Here is an 18,844-nt window from a genome sequence, read left to right as displayed (position 1 = left end):
AGGTGAGAGACAAAAAGGAGACGGAGAATAAAGTGGCTGATCATCTAAGTCGGATCTTCCAGGGAGAGACTGAGGAAGCTATACTAGACGCATTCCCTGAGGAACATCTATACAACATAGGAGAATAACAGGTCCATGAGATGATGAGAAAGGGAAGTGTCAGCTGAACGCTGAACCTTGGTTCGTAGACCAGGCAAATTACTTGGTCACAGGAGAGGTGCCCAGTTCACAAGTAATTTCCCAGACCTAGAAGATGAAGCTTAAGAGCGAGGCTAAGTATTATTTTTGGGACGATCCTTACTTGTGGAAGATGGGAGCAGACCAGGTAATCAGGAGATGTATCCCCGAATGGGAGCAGAGGGATGTACTTAATCATTACCATGCGTTGGCATGTGGAGGTCATTTTGGGCCAAGGAAGACTGCGAGGAAAGTCTTAGATAGTGGATTTTATTGGCCTACATTACACAGGGACGCCTATGAGTTCTGTCAAAACTGTGGGCGATGCCAGCAAACTGGAGGAATTTCAAAGAGAGATGAGATGCCGCAGATCCCAGTAATCGTCTGCAAAATCTTCAACGTGTGGGGGATGGATTTCATGGGCCCATTCCCATCTTCGTACGGAAATACGTACATCCCTGTGGCCGTAGATTATGTGTCAAAGTGGATAGAAGCCAAAGCTACTACTTCTTGTGAATCCAAAGAGGTGGCTAAATTTCTTAGAGCTAACATTTTTAACAGGTACAATGTGCCCTGAGCTATTATATCTGACCAAGGAACGCATTTCCATAACCGAACCATAGAAGCTCTGATGAAGAAATACGAAGTCCACCACAGGCTTTCTACCCCTTACCACCCGTCAAGGAAGGATTGGAGCAAGAGGCTCGACGATGCATTGTGGGTCTATAGGACTGTGTATAAAACTCCTATTGGGATGTCGCCTTACAGGCTGGTGTTTGGCAAGATGTGCCATCTACCCGTGGGAGTGGAGCATAGAGCGTATTGGGTGGTAAAGGAGATCAATATGAAACCCCAGGCTTGTGAGAAAGAAAGGAAACTGCAACTTCAGGAGCTGGAGGAGTTAAGGCTTGAGTCGTATGAGTCCGCAATGTGGTACAAGGAGAAGACAAAGTTGTGGCATGACAAAAACCTCTGGGTCAAGGAACTACAAGTGGGTCAGAAGGTGCTCCTCTTCCAGTCCAGGCTCAAGCTGATGCCTGGGAAGCTGATATCCAAGTGGATTGGGCAATACACCATTGTTGGCCTTAGAGCGAATGGAGCTGTTGAAATCCAGGGAAGTGCCTCGAACTCTATCCCTTTCCTTGTTAATGGTAACCGAGTGAAAGTCTTTAGGGATAATTCGGAGTTGTGTGTAGTGGAGGAAGTGCCACAACGCGTACTCTTTATTATCGTCTAATCGGTCCAGTGAGTAAGTATTCTTGGTGAATTCCTGGGTCAGGTAAATAGGAATGCATTTTTAATCTATACACTGAGCCAGGGGATATCGAGAATACACAAATGAAAGTGTAAATAGTTTAATTGCTAAAAAAAACAATTTCGAAACACCAGACTTCTTAGGGAAATTATTTTGTCTCATATCGAATCCTTGACCTGGGAGTCTGGCGTTTCATCTTTGAAATTTTCCTAAGTGTGGTATTGCAGGAAATGGCATTTACATGGGGAGGGAGAGATTTTCGGACCAGAAGTTTTGGGAGGGAAGTTGGGATATTTTTGTAATTCAAATTTAAACTTTATAGGGAGGCGTACGGTTGCTTACATCACTCCTGCTACCGTTCCTCTACCTTATCCAAAATACCCAATATTTTCTTCCTTTTTCTTTTATTTTATTTTACAATTTAACAAAAACCGAAACTCTCTCCACTCTATTTTCTATCCCAAATATTTTCTCTCACAATACCCACATTCCGTCAACCCTAATCAAAAAAATAAAAAATAAAATTATTTCTCCCAAGTTCGCGAAACTTTTGCAGAAAACAGATCATGAAGAAGGCACCCGCTCACACCACGAAGACAGGGAATCACACCACCACCACAGATTCTGAAGCGGTGGCGCTCATGGACGATTTGACGCAGAAGTTCGGAAGTAAGGAGAAGGCAATGAAGGCTTTCGCCTTCTTCTCAGCGATGAGTGAAAGGGAAACACCAACCGCAGCACCACCGCCGCTGACGTTTCCAGAGGATTCGACAGCCCAACCGTCAATCTCTTTTGCAGAGACCGAGCCGAACACATGTACGCCGGAGCGTGAAGCAGTGGAGGGCGGTGAAAAGGCAGATGATGGTGGTCTGGTGGAGGGACTTGAGCGCGTGGCAGTGGGTGAACAGAGATCAGAGAAGGTAGCTGAGGAGGAAACCCCTGTCTATATCTAGGGGGAACCCCGAATTCGGAAGAGGTGGGGGAAACCCCGAAAGAGTCTGTGGGGGAGGAAGCCCCCGTTCATGCTGAGGTTCAGGAGCCCGAGGAAGGAGGGCTGAAAGTAGTTGTGGATCTGGTGGACAAGCCAGAGGAAGAGGACTCACCGGTAGACCAGCGAGATGCCCGACGAAGGGCCAGACGGTGCTTGCGGGACGAGATAGATGACCTCGCCCAACTTACAGAGAAGGAGTTCCTTGTCCCAGGGGCAGAGGGCGAGCAGAGGGAGGAGACTCCTGAGTCTGACGGGGAGGTGGATGAAACGGAGGAACATCGCTTGGCTACGGAACGAAAGCGAAAAGGGAAGCATGCGGCAACTCCCCAGCCCAAGAAGTCAAAAAGGATTGCATCGGCCACGTACGTTGAGGCTCCACTCCCCGCCCCAACCAAGGTTCTTTACACCAAGGAGCAAGTCTGTCCTAACCCAGACAGCGAGTCTGAAGACGAAGAAAACGAAGTGCATGAGGAAGAGCTCAACTACGAGCGAACGGAGGTCTGGGTGACCAAGGGGCTGCTAGAAGCTATGGAAAAGTTTGAGGACCCAAAAAGGGCAGCGACTTATAAGGAGCGGAGCAGCATTGGAAAGCTGGCCAAGTCTGAAAAGTAGTATGATCCAGAGGAGCTGAGGGAAATTGATTCAGACGAGGAATTCCACACATATATCGATGCTATTGGGTTCGAATGACAACTGAACCATAGCACGGCTGAGGTGCCCACAGCGTTAGCCCGGGAATTCTTCTCAACCTTCCGGTTCAAACCCACTACTGACCTCGACGCTGAACCATAGCACGGCTGAGGTGGTCTTTGAGGATGGGTTTATTCACCCGCGCTGAGGACGAAGATGGAATTTGGAATGAGCGCATGGTCGGAGCCCCCAAGTATACCCCTGGTTTCAAAGCACAGTTAGCATGGGAGTTCGTTACCCATCGCAAGGTGGGGACGTTCAAAACCTGCCATTCTAAGGGCTTCCACATCCAGAACCGCATCCTCTGTTTCGCGCAGACGTTTATCAGTTATAATCTGATGGGGACAGCTAACTCCGCCTTGACCACTGCAGACCTCTACTTCACCTGGTGCATGGCGAAGGGTGTTAAGGTGCACTTGTGCTACTGGTTGGCCCAAGCTTGCCATCAATGACCTCCAACCCCTTCTCACCACATGTACACCTGCCATCTCCTCGGTGCATACCTCCAGCGCAATATAGTCATGAAGATAGCTAAGTCCGCACCAGAGGTGATCATGTGTGAACCCTCGAAATCATTCAGCGTTGAGTACTTTTTAAGAAGGAGCTCCTATACATGCACGAGAAGGACGTATGCTTCTACGATGTAGGTAGGATGGAGACCCATATGAAGTTGGAGCCGGATGGAATAGAGGCAGTGGCCAGCGTGGACTATGAGGAGTTGAAGAAAGAAATGGGCGAGATGCGTAAGGAGCTCGGCGAAGTCCGAGAAGAGATGAAGGGCCTCAGAGGGAGTATGATCGACCTGGTGGGAAAGTCGTCTGTGCAGAATGATCGCATGGCGGAGGCTGTGAAGATAATGATGAGAATGGCCGATTGGCTAGAGAAAAAGTTCTCCCAGACCCAGAAGAAGTTGCCTCTTGGACCCAGCAGTGTGTCCACGCAGCCAGGACAGGGAAGCTCATCTCTTCAGCAACCCCCACCAGCGTCTAAGCCTTTGTTAACCCCATCCGCATCCAAGCCCCTGACTGTGAGGAAGCCCGTGTCAAAGCAACCTGAGATTGAGGAAGCGGAGCCGGCGTCCCCGGATAGGAAGAAGGTGAAAGTGAACCGCCCCAATATACCAACCCAGTCTAGCTCCCGCGGGGGCCAGACTCAGAATTGATACCCCCTAGTGACCAAGTAAGTTTTACTTTTCAATTTTTTTTCGTTGTCTTTTCGTTTATTATATGTTTGTATGTTTGTTGATCTGAGTTTGTGGTTTTGTGTTCGCTGCTCAAGCATGCCTCGTTATGTATATATGTGTATGTGTTTTCTCCCACCTAGCCTTTGGTCTAAGTGTGAGAAGTTTGTATTTTTTTTGGCATGTTTTGGGTTCTGTTTTGTTATAGTTTCTCCCACTTAGCCCATTGCTCGGTCTAAGTGTGAGAAGTTTGTTTTGCTTACACATGTCTGGTGTTTTGTGTGCTGTGTTTTATTTTTATGTTTTGTTCTCTTCAACTGTCCTGTTTCCCCCCTTCACTGGGATGGCTTGGGGACAAGCATGAGTGAAGTGGAAGGGGGAGGGAGTTAGTGCAGTCTATGTCTAACGTGAATAGGAGTCATTAGGTCTAGGTTTTGTGTGTTGTCGCATGAGCTGGTGAATATAATAAGGCAAGATTCCCTTAGTGAGAGTAATTGAAGATAGGATACATGTCAACTTTGAGGCCTCTTTCTTTAATAAGCTGAAACAGTTTGGATGAAGTGAAAACGATAGAGGATGCCTTAGCTGACCTAGTTGTGAAACCCCACTATATAAGTGAGTTATAAGCCTAAATACTTTGAGCTAACGGAAAATTTAATAGAGATGTTAGATCTTATTTTTGGGATGAGCCATACTTGTGTCGAACCATAGAGACTAGGGACCTACTCGAGATTGTTTCTATGACACAAACGGAAAAGGGGTCAGTTGCTGCCACGCATTCATTAAGGGCTGAGTTTTAACTACTAGACTTGGGAAATTAAACCTAATCTATTCTATCAACTGGATCCAGAGAACTGAAGGTGCTTCAAATGTAATTGCAATCATGATTTGAAACTGAAAATTAACTTTAGATCATTCACAAAATTCCTGGGTCAAGCAAATAAGTTTCCTAAAATAGCCAGACAGCAGAGCGTAAGAAAAGCAACAGAACAAATTTCCCTAAATAGCTACTGACAATAAAGCTGCAACTAACAAACTAAAGCAGATATGATTCTAACTACCAGCAGACTTCATCTTCTTCATGAATCCAACGGGAAATACAGAACAAAACATAGCATTAAACACCATGAAAACAGAGTAATCTCAGATCTTAATTTAAACATGAAATTAAGCCTAAACTATCAGATCTACGCTACTGGGTCTAGTAGATCCGAGATCGAACAGTAAACAGCCATAATCATGCAGAATAGAAACAGAGAACTTCAGATCAACCAACACAGATTCAGATCCATAACTTTCGATCCCCGATTCAGCTCCGAATCAAACCAACAACCAATAAATCAACTAGATCTCTCCGATCTCAGCTTCAAACGAACATTAAATTGCAAAAAGCATCCAAGAAACATGAGTAAATAACATCATCAACATGAAAATAAACACCTAAGCTTCATAAAACCAGAAATAGGTCGAGATCTAAAGGGGGAGTCATCAATTCCACTGTCGAAACCATTGAACTAAGCTAAGAAAGCATTTAACTATCTAAACTAAGCTAAGAAAACAACAACTCAACTAAACTAAGCTAAGAGAACAGTGGCGTTAAGCGCCTATGAGAGTTTCCTACCTAAACTACGAGAATGGACGCGTTAAGCGCTACCATGAACTTCCTACCTAACAACCATAGCGTTAAGCGCCCCCTTCTTCATTCATGTTGGTCCCTTTATAAAGGGAGGCTTCAAGCTCGAATCCCTAGGGTATGCTCTTCATGATTTGACGTTTGTACCCTTAAAATAGGATCTTTTAAATCTGTTCATTTCTTCACTTTTTCTGCTCCATTTTCCCTGCCCCGGGTAATTTGTGTGCGTTCCTGGGTCCGACAGATTTTTTCACGCACCTGCTCTCCTGATAAGTCTCTTTGACCTAGCTGATTTTTGACACTTTTTACTCATTTTCTGCTCATTTTGCATCTACTCGGTCAATTTGCAGCATCTACTTGACCCAGCAAATATTTGCACACTTAATCTCAAATTTGCGCATTATCTCCCAAAAAACACATGTAATATCACCAAAAACCAATGCATGAAACGAGCCTTATCATGTACCTTGGCTGCTAAATAATTAACAATATCGGCATACCATAGGAAAGTGGCTTGAGTGAAGAATAAATGCTCATCGGGGAAGTCCTCATTGATTTCTTGTGGAAGATCTTCTCCTTCCACCGGGTGCTCCAACCGAGACAAATGATCTGCCACTACATTCTCACATCCTTTTCTATCTCTTATCTCAGCATCGAATTCTTGGAGTAGTAGAATCCATCGTATGAGTTTTGGTTTTACGTCTTTCTTTGCAAACAAGTGCCTAATAGTTGTATGGTCAGTGTAAATAATGGTCTTAGTCCCAAACAAGATAAGCTCTAAATTTATCAAAAGAATAGACTATATATATAGCAAGCATCTCCCTTTCTGTAGTCATATAATTAGCTTGTGCAAAATCTAAAGTTCTGCTAGCATAATAAATGACTCTAAAAATTTTATCTCTCTTCTGCCCCAAAGTGGAACTGACTGCAATGTCGCTTGCGTCACAGATGATTTCAAATGGTTGGCTCCAATTGGGGGTAATGAGAATGGGAGCACTCACTAAAGCCTTCTTCAAATCCTCAAAAGCCTGCAAGCAGTCAGAAGTAAAATTAAATTTCATATCTTTTTCAAGTAATTTGCAAATAGGCTTAAAGATTTTTGAGAAATCCTTGATGAATCTTCTGTAGAACCTTGCATTCCCCAAAAAACTACGTTGATTTTGCACACGAAGCTTATGCCCTTCTTCAAGTAAGATCCTATGCATGCATGTGGTTGGGCTAATCCCTTTCAAATCACCAATAGACTTATACTTATTTAGCACACATAACAACTTTCACATTCTTTCTCATTCAAGGCGGCAAACACAACAACCAGGTACGTGTTATCTGGCCCTAGAAATGCGTATCTGAGGTGTTCTGGGAGTGGCTTCAGTTCCACCTTAGGTGTTCCTCGTGGTTTCCCCAATGCTTTCTTCCTCTCTTCCTCTTCTTCGGTGGTGCGCAAAGGCAAAAATGTGTTCCCCTTTTGAGGGATTCTCCCGGGAAGAACTTTGAATTCTGCAATCATATCACACACATTAGCATCACAAGCAGATGAATCAGATGTAGGGGTAAATTAATTTATAATATAAGATTCTAAAGGGTCCTGAGTTTGGTGGTATGTTACTTCCACTTCCCCCACACAATTCGTGACAACTTGGATGATGCTACACTCTTGATAGCCTTCTGCTCCTTCCTTCCCATGGAATTTCAAAGCGTCATAGATGTTGAAGGTGATACTTTCATTATGCAAATGCAGCGTTTGCTCCCCTTTCTGCACATCTATCATGGCTCCCCCGGTGGCTAGAAGTGGTCTTCCAAGTATCAACGACACTTTCTTGTCCTCCTGCATGTCCAAAATGACAAAGCTAGTGGGAAAAATGAATTCTCCTACTTTTACCAAAACATCTTCTACAATCCCCCTTGGTATTGTTGTACTTCTATCTGCCATTTGCAAGGTGATTGAAGTGGGGCGGATGATGTCAATGTCGAGCTTCTTGTAGAATGATGAAGGCATTAAATTAATACTAGATCCAAGATCACACAATGGTTTACCTTCTACATTATTTCCCAAAACACAAGATAATGTAAAACTCCCTGGATCCTTGTGTTTGGTGGGCAGTCCCTTTTTAATTATTACACTGCAATTCTCTGTTAGTCCCACTGTTTCGTATTTTCCCCACTTTCTTTTCTTAGCGACCACATCTGTCAAGAACTTGGCATAGTTGGGCATTTGTTGCAGCGCCTCCGCGAGTGGAATGTTGATGTGGACCTTGCTCATGATCTCCAAGAACTTGGCAAACTAGGCGCCTACCTTTTTGCTCTTCAACCGTTGAGGGCATGGAAGAGTCGCAGTGTTGGGCAACTGACGATCTGGGGACTGACGCTCCGGTGACGGATCGCTGCGAAGAGGTGTAGCGGTCGCTGGTGACGGCTCTGCATCTGGTCCGAATCGGGCTCGGCTGGCTGGGCAGCTTCCGGCGGACCACTGTGAAAGTGTGCGGCGAGCCGCTGAGTTTGATCAGCGGCTGGTGTGAGATCAGCGGCGAGCCCTTCTTCTTTTCTTCCCATGCCTAAATCTGATGCTTGTGGAGGCTGGTACATGGTTCCGCTATGCTGCACGGCGTGACACTTTCCTTTTGGATTGATCTCTGGTAAGCTAGGCAGTGTCCCTGGAGTGTGCTTGCTCCCTATGGCTGTGGCCAGAACCCCTATATTGAGTTCCAACAATCCTTGCTCTAATAGGCTGGTGTTTCTTTCCAAATCGATCAACCTCTGATTTATCATCTTCCTATTTTACTGAACTCGACGATTCTAATTTCTAACAGTTCCTCTCAATTGGAGCGAGATTTCTTCTCCATACCTGCACATATTTTATAATGTTCATTAGTATAATAATCATGTGCATCGTATGAATAATCAAAGCAGTCTGGGTTGTAGTGTGATCCCCCTTGGTCGGGACTATAACACTCTTCGTAATACCCTCCTTGCTGCTCATTATTGTAACCGTATGGACTCTCCATTCCTGTGAAGAAATCCATAAAAAAGAAAACTAAAATAAAAATAAAAGTGAAAGTAGTAAAATCCAAAGTAGCAAAATTGTCTATTTGAAGATATCAATCACAAAGTGAATCTATTCCCCTGCAACGGTGCCAAAAATTTGATGCACTATTTATTAGGGCACCCACAATGGGGCGTCCGATGGCACGCCTGATGGCGTGCATCGTCCTCGGGCGCGGACGATGGCACCATTGTGGGTGCCTGCCATCGGGCGCGCCCGACGCTCACGGCCGATACATCGTACGCAGCGTATAGCGCGGACAATAGCTTATCATCCGCGCCATTGTCTGCGCCATTGTGGGAGCGGCGGACGATGTCGCGGATGATAGGCTATCATCCGCGCTATCGTCCGCCCCATTGTAGGCTCCGCGGACGATGGTGGCGGACGATGACACGCGGTTTGGTTTTTTTACAAATACCCTTCATTTGTAACATTTCATTTCACGATTCCACTCTCGAAACTCACATTTTTTATTACTACGAAATGGATTCATCAAGTCCCAACAGTCCGATGTTCAGTGGTGAGGCGCGTTGGCCGGGTATAGAACCCGACGAATATCGATCTTTCACCGCCAACACGCAGTACGATCCCAAATTCAGCACGGAATCGTACGATTTGTCAGACATTGAGCCGTCACCAAACCGATACGTCGCCCCCTCCCGCCGTGCCACCGCCGAGGCCGCCCAATCAGCCGCCCACGCTAAAAAGAAGCTGAACCGGCAGCGCGCGCACAAGTTGCCACCTCCGGAAGTATGTGAAGAGTACGCCCCCGTCGGTACAAACTACGCGCCGGAAGTATGTGAAGAGTACACCCTCGACCCCGACCTGACGACCGCCGCGTACAACCAGTTGGCAACAGCCTCGATGGCGAGGACGATGTTGCAGACGCACAAGGCCCTCAAGAAGTGTACGGACCCCGAAGAAGCCGAATATCTCCGGGCGTTGATCGATGAGCTGCGTCAGAAGTTGGTAATTGCATAGATTAGCCGGTTTTTTGTGTAAACTTGAATCGTGTAACTTGTTTTTTAATCAATCTTCACCGGTTTTTAGTTACTTGTTCTTTTTTTGTTAATTTTCATTTTCACACTATATTTTAAAACATTTAAATTAATTAAACAAAACAATAGTACAGCTGATGACGTGGCGGGCCATAGGGCGCTCCTTAGGGTGCCCCACTGCAGGTGGGGGGGTAGGAGGATAAAACTGATGACATGGCGGGCCATAGGGCGCGCCTTAGGGCGCCCCACTGCTAATGCTCTTAGCACTATAAATACCTGCAAGTATACAGAGTAGGGGTGTTGAGTATGTGTGTGTGATTTTCACTGAGTTCCTTTCTGTCTCAGAGATTTCTAGCTCTTGCTTCATCGATTTCCTGTCACTGTTTCATCGAGTTCTCTGTTTGGTCGTGGGTTTCTATGTGTTTGAGTTCATCTGGCGTTTGCTGCCCTCGTAGGGTATGGAGGATTTGCAGGTGGGGGATCCCTCGGTGGGGTTGGGTGAGGGAGCTCCGATTGGTGGGGCTTTGGGGTTCCTAGGTCGGGGGAGGGTTTGAGCAAGAAAGAGCCTCACCGAACTCTGAGATCGAGAGTGCGCTTATCTTCGAAGGGGAAGCCAAAATCGCCATTACTTCTAATGGCGAAAATGAAAAGAGGAGGTCTGAGAGGGCGGAAACTGTTGAAGCCGGAGGCAGAGGGGCTGGGCGTGTGTCTGAAGGGGGTTACCAGGAGGGGTCTGAAGGTGAGGTCGGTGAGGTTGGATGGAGGGGGAAGGTGGGGTTTGGGAAGGCCGATTCTTGAAAAGGGGAGGAGGTTTTGCGATTGTTGATACTCCAATTGCTTCTGCAAATCCTAGAGACGATCAGGGGGAGGAGGGCCAGTCTTCTCAAGGAATGGCGGCTGGTAAAGTGGCAGTGGCGCAGGAAAAGGTGCACGCAATTTCTGTTGATGAAGCGGGGTATAAACAAGCCTTGCAGAAGGATTTGCATCTTTCTGTGATGGGTGATTACTTTGCGCTGGATCTTGTTGAGGCTCAACCCCTTCAGGAGATGAGTTGTTGCTGCACAAGGCCTTGTCAGTGAGGCAGGGGAGGTGAGGGGCGTGGGTACTATTGTGTCTGTTGGTGAAGGAAGGAAACACTCTAAGCTTGCTGATTCACAGATGGGTGATATGTCGATTGATGAGGAATTCCTCCCGTTGAGCAAGGAAATCCTCAATCTATCCAAGGAAAACGCAAGAGGCAGAGAGTCTTCGGGTTTGCTCGTAATAATCTGAGGTACTAGACAATGGGAGAGGGTGTCTCTACTGTGGTTGCTAACCCCTCGATTAGCCATCAAGAAGGTCATAAAGGAAAAAACAAGGATGAGGAGAAGGCGGGACAGGGGTCCATGGCAGACAGTGGTAAATGGAATGGTGGTAAAAATAACATGTCCGCCTAGGTGAATAACCTCAGATCAAAGCGCAAGGATCCGGTCATCTTTGAGCCAGAGAAAATCAGAAAGATCGGGATCGTTGGTGAAAGTTCAAGGCTCCCTTCAATCTATTTTTTGGGATCGGATACATCTCTCCTAGCGGAAAAACTTGGACATGCTATTGTTGGAATGTTTTCACATTCGACCCCCTCCTCTCTCCATATCCAAAGGGCTTTACATGGTATGAGGTTTGCATGTGAGTTTTCATGGAAATTTATAAATGCAAAACATGTTCTCATTCAATTTAAATTACTTGCGGATTATGCGAAGTTATTGAGTGGTCCAAATGGAATGCCGGTGTGGTTTATTGATCGACATCCCATGAGGGTTTTTAAGTGGACGACAAAATTTTATCCTTTCTTTGAGTCCCCCATTGCGGTTGTGTGGTGTAACCTGTTTGGGCTGCCGATTCATCTCTTTGAAAATTCGGCCTTATTTGCTATCGAAAGTCTTTTGGGGGAACCAATATGAGTGGATCATGCTACTATTACCTAATCTAGGCTTTCGTTCGCTAGATTATGCATTGAGATAGATATCTATAAGGCACCGATGGAGGAAATCATCTTAGACCTCCAAGGGAGAAAAGTCAGGCAATCTGTTAAATGGGACCATATCCCGTTGTATTGTCATGATTGCAAGTACGTAGGTCATATTAGTGATGTCTGTTATGCGAATGGCCAGAGACCGAAACCGATGAGAAGAGACTTCCCCTATTCTGCAGAGAAGGAGAAGGAGAAGGGGGAAGGAAATTTTGGGAGGTAAGGGGGAAATGTGGAAGGATGTTCTAGTAAGGAGCGCAAGTTGGCTCAAGATGTGGCTCCGGTCTTGTCTTCTGGCATCCAAGGTGATAAGGGGGGGTGCCCTTGATGGTCAGCCAGAGGTGTCCTTAGTTGGAGTGTGTGGTAAGGAGGATGAGAGAGAGTTCATCTCCCAATGGAGAAGGCAGGGAAGGAATGGTCATGGAGAGAGAGGTAGAAGGGTTTGTCTCCTTAGAAAGAGAGCAGAAAGGGCCGGACGTGGCTCCCAGGGGAAGAGGAAGCAGAGGTTCGTCTCCGAGACGGTTGGGAAATAGGTTCTCTTCTTTAGGGTCAAAGGAGAAGTCACTAGCTGTGTTAGGTATTTATGCCTCCTCTTGCCCCCCTCAATATTACCGGGTGCTTCCCAATGGTGACTTTGATTCTGATGTTTATGAAGATGAAAAGGATTGGGACATGGATGATGATCAGGATGGGACCCTGGGAGTTCTCGGAGGAGCATCCTATATAAGAGAGGTCTTGTCTCTGAACGTGAAAAGTGGCAGGAAGATGACAACAACACAAAAAAGGTAAAGGTCCTTACCTTGGCTCCATCTCTTGGAGGTTGATATGTCGTTTAATATCATGATTTGAAACGCTATGGGTGTAGCGAACACCAACACCTAGAATATCATTAAGCGTTTGATAAAGGAGCATAAAGTTGTTGTGTTGGCTATAATTGAGCCACTGATTTGCCCGAGACCGGAGTTTTTAAGCTGAAAGTTTGGTTTGCAATTTAAAGGTTTTAACAGTAATGGACAGATCTGGATGTTCGCGGATCAGGGGATTAAGGTGGATGAATGGGATGATTCAAAGTAAATTCTTCATGCTCGTTGTGTCTCAACAATGTTACCAACTCCTTTCTTTATTTATGTGGATTATGGAAAATGCTCTAGAGTGGGAAGAATTCTGATATGGAACAAACTCAGGAATTTAGTTGTGAGAAGGGACGGGCTCCCGTAGCTTGAAGGAGACTTCAACATTTTTGTGTTGGAAAATGAAAGACAAGGTAGTAGTAATAACAGAACGAGGGAAATGTTGGAATTTGCAGAAACAATATGCGACTGTTAGTTATTGGATGTAGGGGCAGACGGACCAAGGTTCACTTGGTCGAGAGCAGAGATCTTTGAGAGGCTTGATAGAGTCCTTCTTGGTGAGAGGTGGGCTTATTTGTTTGAAGCAACTAGAGTATCTAATCTACCGAGAATCCTATCGGATCATTGTCCACTTCTTATTTCATGCAGGTTGTCGGGGTTAAGAGCAAGGCCCCCGTTCCGGTTTCAGAATATGTGGGTAAGACACCACACCTTCTTGGAAGAGGTGAACTGAAGCTGAAAAGAGAATCAGGGACGTATGGGTTGGTTAATGTTCAGATAAAACTTAGCAGGCTGAAGAAATGCTTGAAAATCTGGAACAAAATGGTGTTTGAAAATATTTTTGAGAATCTTAAGAAGATTGAGACGGAAGCTTAGGATGTTATTCTTAAGTATAAGCAAGAGCCTTCTCCCCTATCAAGAATGGAAATGTACAGAACAACGGCTGAATACCTTCTTCGACTAAAAATGGAGGAAGATTTCTGGCGACAAAAAGCGGCAGTGAAATGGGTGGCAGAAGGCGAATGAAATTCTAAAATCTTTCAAGGATGGGTTAAACAAAGAAGAACGAAAGCAAGAATCCTCGTGATAGAAGATGATAATGGAATTCTTACTGAGGAGGCTGAGATACGTGCCTCGGTTGTTAAGTTTTTTGAGGGGCTGTTGACAACTTCTGGAACCCTGGACGAACTTGACTTGGATATTCTTGACTCGCTACCATCATATGTGGACATGCCCTTAAGAGGACTCCGTCTGAGGAAGAGATCAGGAAGGTTTTATTTGAAATAAAGGCTGATAGTGCCTCGGGCCCAGATGGATACTCTGCCCTCTTCTTTCAGTCTTGTTGGGAGATAGTGAGGAAAGATGTTGTGGAGGCAGTGGCTGATTTCTTTGTTGGGGCAAGCATACCAAAAGGAATTGCAACGACCATGATTGTGCTTATTCCTAACAAGAAGAATCCCTCTAATTGGTCGGAATTTAGACCAATAAGCTTGTGTTATGTGATGAATAAGATTATTTCCAATCTTCTCTCCTTAAGAATGGTTCCCTTGGTGCCAATGGTTACAGTTTCGAATCAAAACGGCTTCATTAAAGGGGGATTGATTAGTGATAATGTTCTTCAGGCTAAAGAACTTTTTCATGAAGTTTGGAAGGGGACCACAACCCCTAACATGGTGTTGAGGTTAGATATGGAGAAAGCTTATGACAGAGTTCAATGGTCGTTTCTAATAAAGGTCATGAAGAAGATGGGTTTTTCAGATAAGTGGGTGTCTTTCATCGAGCGATGCATTTCTCCATGCTGGTTTTCTATTCTAATTAATGGTTGTCCAATCGTTTTTTTAAATCTACTCGTGGTTTGAGACAAGGTGATCCCATTTCCCCTACGCTGTTTATTTTGGCGGCAGACTACTTATTTCGAGCGAGACTCTAGGATTGGCTTATTCTGGGAAAAGAGGATATGATGTATCGAACAGCCAGGTATTCCTCTGGTGTTTCCCACTTGGCATATGCGGATGATATTATAATTTTTTCACAGGCCCAGAGGTCGGCCATTTTGACGATCTCAAGGTGTCTTAATCACTATATGGGGGTCGCATGGCAGAGAGTAAATGTGGGAAAAAGCTTCTTCTTTGTAGATGAGAAATTTGATTCTTGGGCTGCAGAAATTACAGAGGCTAGTGAGCAGGGGAGCTTACCTTTTACTTATTTAGGAGTCCCCATCTATCGAGGCCGCAAACGTACTAATTTTTTTATGTTCATCCGAGACAGAATCTCACAGAGAATTCACAGCTGGAGCCATAGGTATTTATCCTATAGGGGCCGACTGACCTTGATAAAAAGTGTCCTTGGAGCAATCTCGATCCATATTTTTCAGGCTTTGGAGCCTAAGGGGGGGCCATGAAGAAGATTGAACAGGTCCTTGAGAGGTTTCTTTGGGGCTTATGCTACACAACAAATAAAACTCACTGGATCAAATGGGAGAGAGTTTGCTTGCCAACAGAGGAGGGAGGCCTCAGACTCAGACGTTTAGCAAATGTAGTGGGGGCCTTCAGTACCAAGATCTGGTGGAGATTCCAAGAGCAGGAATCCCTTTGGGCAAGTTATATGCGGTGTAAATATTGCTCTATTTTCTTCCCACCGGTGCTGACTAAGTCTAAAAGGTTTAGCCCAATGTGGAGAAGAATGTTTAAGGCAGGTCAGAAAACTCGTGGTTTTGTTAGATGGGTTCTAGGTGAGGGGAGGATCTGTTTCTAGTATGATACATGGCTCTCGGAGGTTCCTTTAGTAAACTATGTGGGGGAGGGAGTAGCTTTGCAGCCACAAAAGGTGAGTCATTTCTGGTGTGGAGAGCAGTGGGATGTGGAGGAGCTTTGGCGTTTGAACGAGGAGTGGGGCGTGCCGGCTGAGGTGATAGAGCAGATCCTGCAGACTCCTTTTGAAAGAGGGGATAAGGATAGAGGGAGATGGGCTCTGACGCCCAATGGGAACTTCTCAGTAACTTTGGCGTAGGATTTGGTCAGATGTAGAGCGGAGAAAAAAGAAGTGCATAAGTCCATTTGGAACAAGAGTGCATTTTTCCAACAATTTCTATTTTTCTATGGAGACTTCTGGCCAACAGAGTTCCAGTTGATGCGAAACTCCAATGTGGAGGAGTCTCCTTGGCTTGAAGTGCAGATGCTGTAATAAGTCGAATGAGGAGTCAAGATTGCACCTGTTCATTAATGGTGATGCAGCAAGAAGGGTGTGGAGACACTTTGCAAAGTGGTTTCCACAAGCTCTAGAGTTTGAAGAGGAAGGAGTCAATATTGATGCTCGACTTCGATGGTGGCAAAGACACTCGCATCCCCGACAGAAAAGCTATGTTTGTTTCATTGTGCCTTGTCTCATTTTTTGGTTTATTTGGACTGAAAGAAACGACTGTGTTCATAGAGAGAAGAAATTTTTGGTGGAAAATGTGATTAAGAAGGTGGAGAGCTATTTAAGAAACCTATGCTGTCAAAAGTTATAAGGCCAGATCAGTGGGAAGATAGTTGTCCAGGGGAATAGTTTCTGTCAGCTTCTTCAGGCAGGGGACGGCCGAGGAGAGTAGGGAGGGTTCAGTGGAGACCGCTTGACCACGGCTGGATAAAAGTGAATATGGATGGAGCCTTTCAACCTTCATCTCGGACTGCGGGGGGAGGAGGAGTGGTGCGAAACCAGTTTGGGGATATTGTCGTGGCCTTTGTAGGGAATGTAGGGGTGTCTTCGGGGCTGGAGGCAGAAATGGCAGCAATATTGATGGGAATCTCTCTTGCCAAACACCACGGAAATCACATTTGGCTGGAAACAGATGCGGAGTTGATTGTGGGTTGGATCAATTCCTCGCAACTTGGTGCAGATAGTGTGCGACATACATTGGTAAAGATTAGAGCAGAATTGCGGGGCATTAGATGGAGAGTGTCTTACATTCCGAGTGAAGGGAATATGGCGGCTGATATTTTGGCAAACGTTTGGAGAGGAATATCGGATATGCGGATTTTCAACAAGTATACTGTTCCTGCGAGGGTAAAAGCTTTTTGTAGTTTAGATAGTATAGGGATGCCTAGCTTCAGGTTTTGATTGTTTTTTAACAGATATGCGGATTTTCAATCCTAAATACGTAACTCCTAAAAGATCCTAAGACCCTTGAAAAGTCATCACTCTCAATTAACAGTGTCGTTTTAAAGGAAGCTAATAGTAGTGTTTATTAAGTCATCTTCTCATGATTATTTAGCAAGTTATATTAATTCATCACAGAATGTGTTACTCAAACGTGAAGCATTATCCATTAACTTAAGGAAGAAACAAAGTAAAAACAAAACGGATATTAAATATAAAAGGAATTTTATAACCAAAGTCATTACTAACACATCCCTAGAATCCTATGAATTTAGTTACACATAGTAGAATAATCTAAAAACATAGATTGAAGGGAAAACAATTGAAACATAATAGTAAAGCAAAAAAAAACCAAAGGTTGAATCCTTGTAGCTTTGATGCTCTTGAATCCATCTTCAACTCCTTGCACAATGAAGCACTCTGATATTTAATCTCTAGAAAATATGTTGCAAAAAGAAGATTGGTTTGATGAAGCTTGAGGGAGTATTTATAGGGAGAAATTCGAGCTCCTCCAATAAGGCAAAGGATTGCAATATATGGTAAATCTTGGAGAGAAATTCAGGGCAAATCTGCTAGCCGCTCTTTTGTGGCGGACCACCGCACCTTGGCCGGATGTCGCCATGCATTGATTTGAGGCTTCTGACTCTTGGGTGGCAGTCGCCACGCATCTCCCGACGGTCGTTGGGCATGTCTTCATTCCATGCATAGATTTCCCAAAACGGTACACTATAGAAGTGGCGGCCGTTGAGCGTCGGCGGTCACCGGTAGTGTTGCAGCGGTCGCTGGACGCTACCTGAAACTCCAGATTTCCTACTTCGCATTTTGACTCCCTTTTTAAGCTCAAATATGCACATTTCTCACAAAGCATGTCAAAATATGAAAATGTATATAATATGTAAATAATGGACATGTAATGCAACTTTGACATTCAAAACAGACCAAATAATGGCCTTAATACCGTGCAAAATCTGAGCGTATCACTTATCAATATTGGAGAGTCTGTACGTAACTCAAACATGATATCTTGGGTGGTAGTAATTGAATAACATGAAGGTATTGGAATATTATTTCATAGAATTCGCGTGCCTAGTGTGGTATAATTAAATCCCCAAGAGGTGTTTGAAAAATGAATTTATTATCCAGAAATCTGTGCAGTTGGATTTTTATTCCACGAATAATAAATAAAGTTTTTCAACTAGAAAAATCTTTGGAGAATTAATTTATTTCAAGTCACATGGCAGACAAAGAATTAAATTGATGGATTAAGATAATCTGAAACATGAGAAATATTGTAAAATAAAATGGAACCCAAGTTCTTCGTAATTTGGTGATTTAGATGGAAGTGCAATAAACTTCTTTAGTGGAACAAAATAATATTCCATTGATAATATATTAAATCATGGGTTAAATTAGTTAATTAGACATTTATCTAATGGATGAGCCCAATATCTAAGTAATTCCATGGATCCCCATCCCAGCCCAACAAGTTGGAAGGACCTTGAGAGGGGACGAATTGAGTGTGGATCAAGTTATATGGAAGATAACCGAACCGGTTGGATCAGTTAGCAAATGTCGTTGCCACTTGATCAATGCAATCTCGCTCTCTCTCATTTCCTACCAAAGTAATTTATAAACTCCCAATTTTGCACTACTTTAACACTAAAGCGGCAAGTTCGGGGTCGATCCCACAGAGAAGCTAGTGTATCGAGTGTGTGAGTAGTGAACAGGGGATTGGCTGCTGCCACGCTTTAACTTTGGGAGTTTTTTTAACTACTGATTTTAACTTAGACGAAAAAGTAACTAACTACTGAGTCAAGTGCATTTCAGACAGGAATGAAATTTAACTACTTAGAACAGTAAGCATGATGATGAAAACAAAACTAA

The 18,844-nt window shown here is 44.5% G+C and overlaps 2 protein-coding genes across 2 annotated transcripts; one reads left to right on the top strand and one right to left on the bottom strand.

The window, feature by feature from the left end:
- Positions 1-253: 253 nt before the first annotated feature.
- On the top strand, positions 254-754 carry LOC121749451 (protein NYNRIN-like). The gene has a single exon (XM_042144022.1). It carries the CDS (start codon positions 254-256, stop codon positions 752-754), a length of 501 nt encoding a protein of 166 aa, XP_041999956.1.
- Positions 755-7,181: 6,427 nt separating this feature from the next.
- LOC121749450 lies at positions 7,182-8,186 on the bottom strand. Its single transcript, XM_042144021.1, has 3 exons — positions 7,806-8,186; positions 7,646-7,751; positions 7,182-7,423 (listed from the first exon to the last, which is right to left on the bottom strand). The coding sequence occupies exons 1-3, from the start codon at positions 8,184-8,186 to the stop codon at positions 7,182-7,184; spliced, it is 729 nt and encodes a 242-aa protein (XP_041999955.1).
- Positions 8,187-18,844: the final 10,658 nt, after the last annotated feature.

This window comes from Salvia splendens, chromosome 9 (assembly GCF_004379255.2).
Source record: "Salvia splendens isolate huo1 chromosome 9, SspV2, whole genome shotgun sequence".
Classification (NCBI taxonomy): Eukaryota; Viridiplantae; Streptophyta; class Magnoliopsida; order Lamiales; family Lamiaceae; genus Salvia; species Salvia splendens.
Note: the sequence above shows the minus strand (reverse complement) of the source record. Positions and strands in the feature narration are given on the sequence as shown.

Excerpts from the sequence above, each read along its gene's own strand:
- LOC121749451 (XM_042144022.1), top strand. The coding sequence starts at position 254 with ATGAAGCTTAAGAGCGAGGCTAAGTATTATTTTTGGGACGATCCTTAC.
- LOC121749450 (XM_042144021.1), bottom strand. The coding sequence starts at position 8,186 with ATGAGCAAGGTCCACATCAACATTCCACTCGCGGAGGCGCTGCAACAA. Across the intron at positions 7,752-7,805 it reads GGATTGTAGAAGATGTTTTG|GAGGACAAGAAAGTGTCGTT; the intron begins GTAAAAGTAGGA and ends TTGGACATGCAG. Across the intron at positions 7,424-7,645 it reads GCTGCATTTGCATAATGAAA|AATTCAAAGTTCTTCCCGGG; the intron begins GTATCACCTTCA and ends ATATGATTGCAG.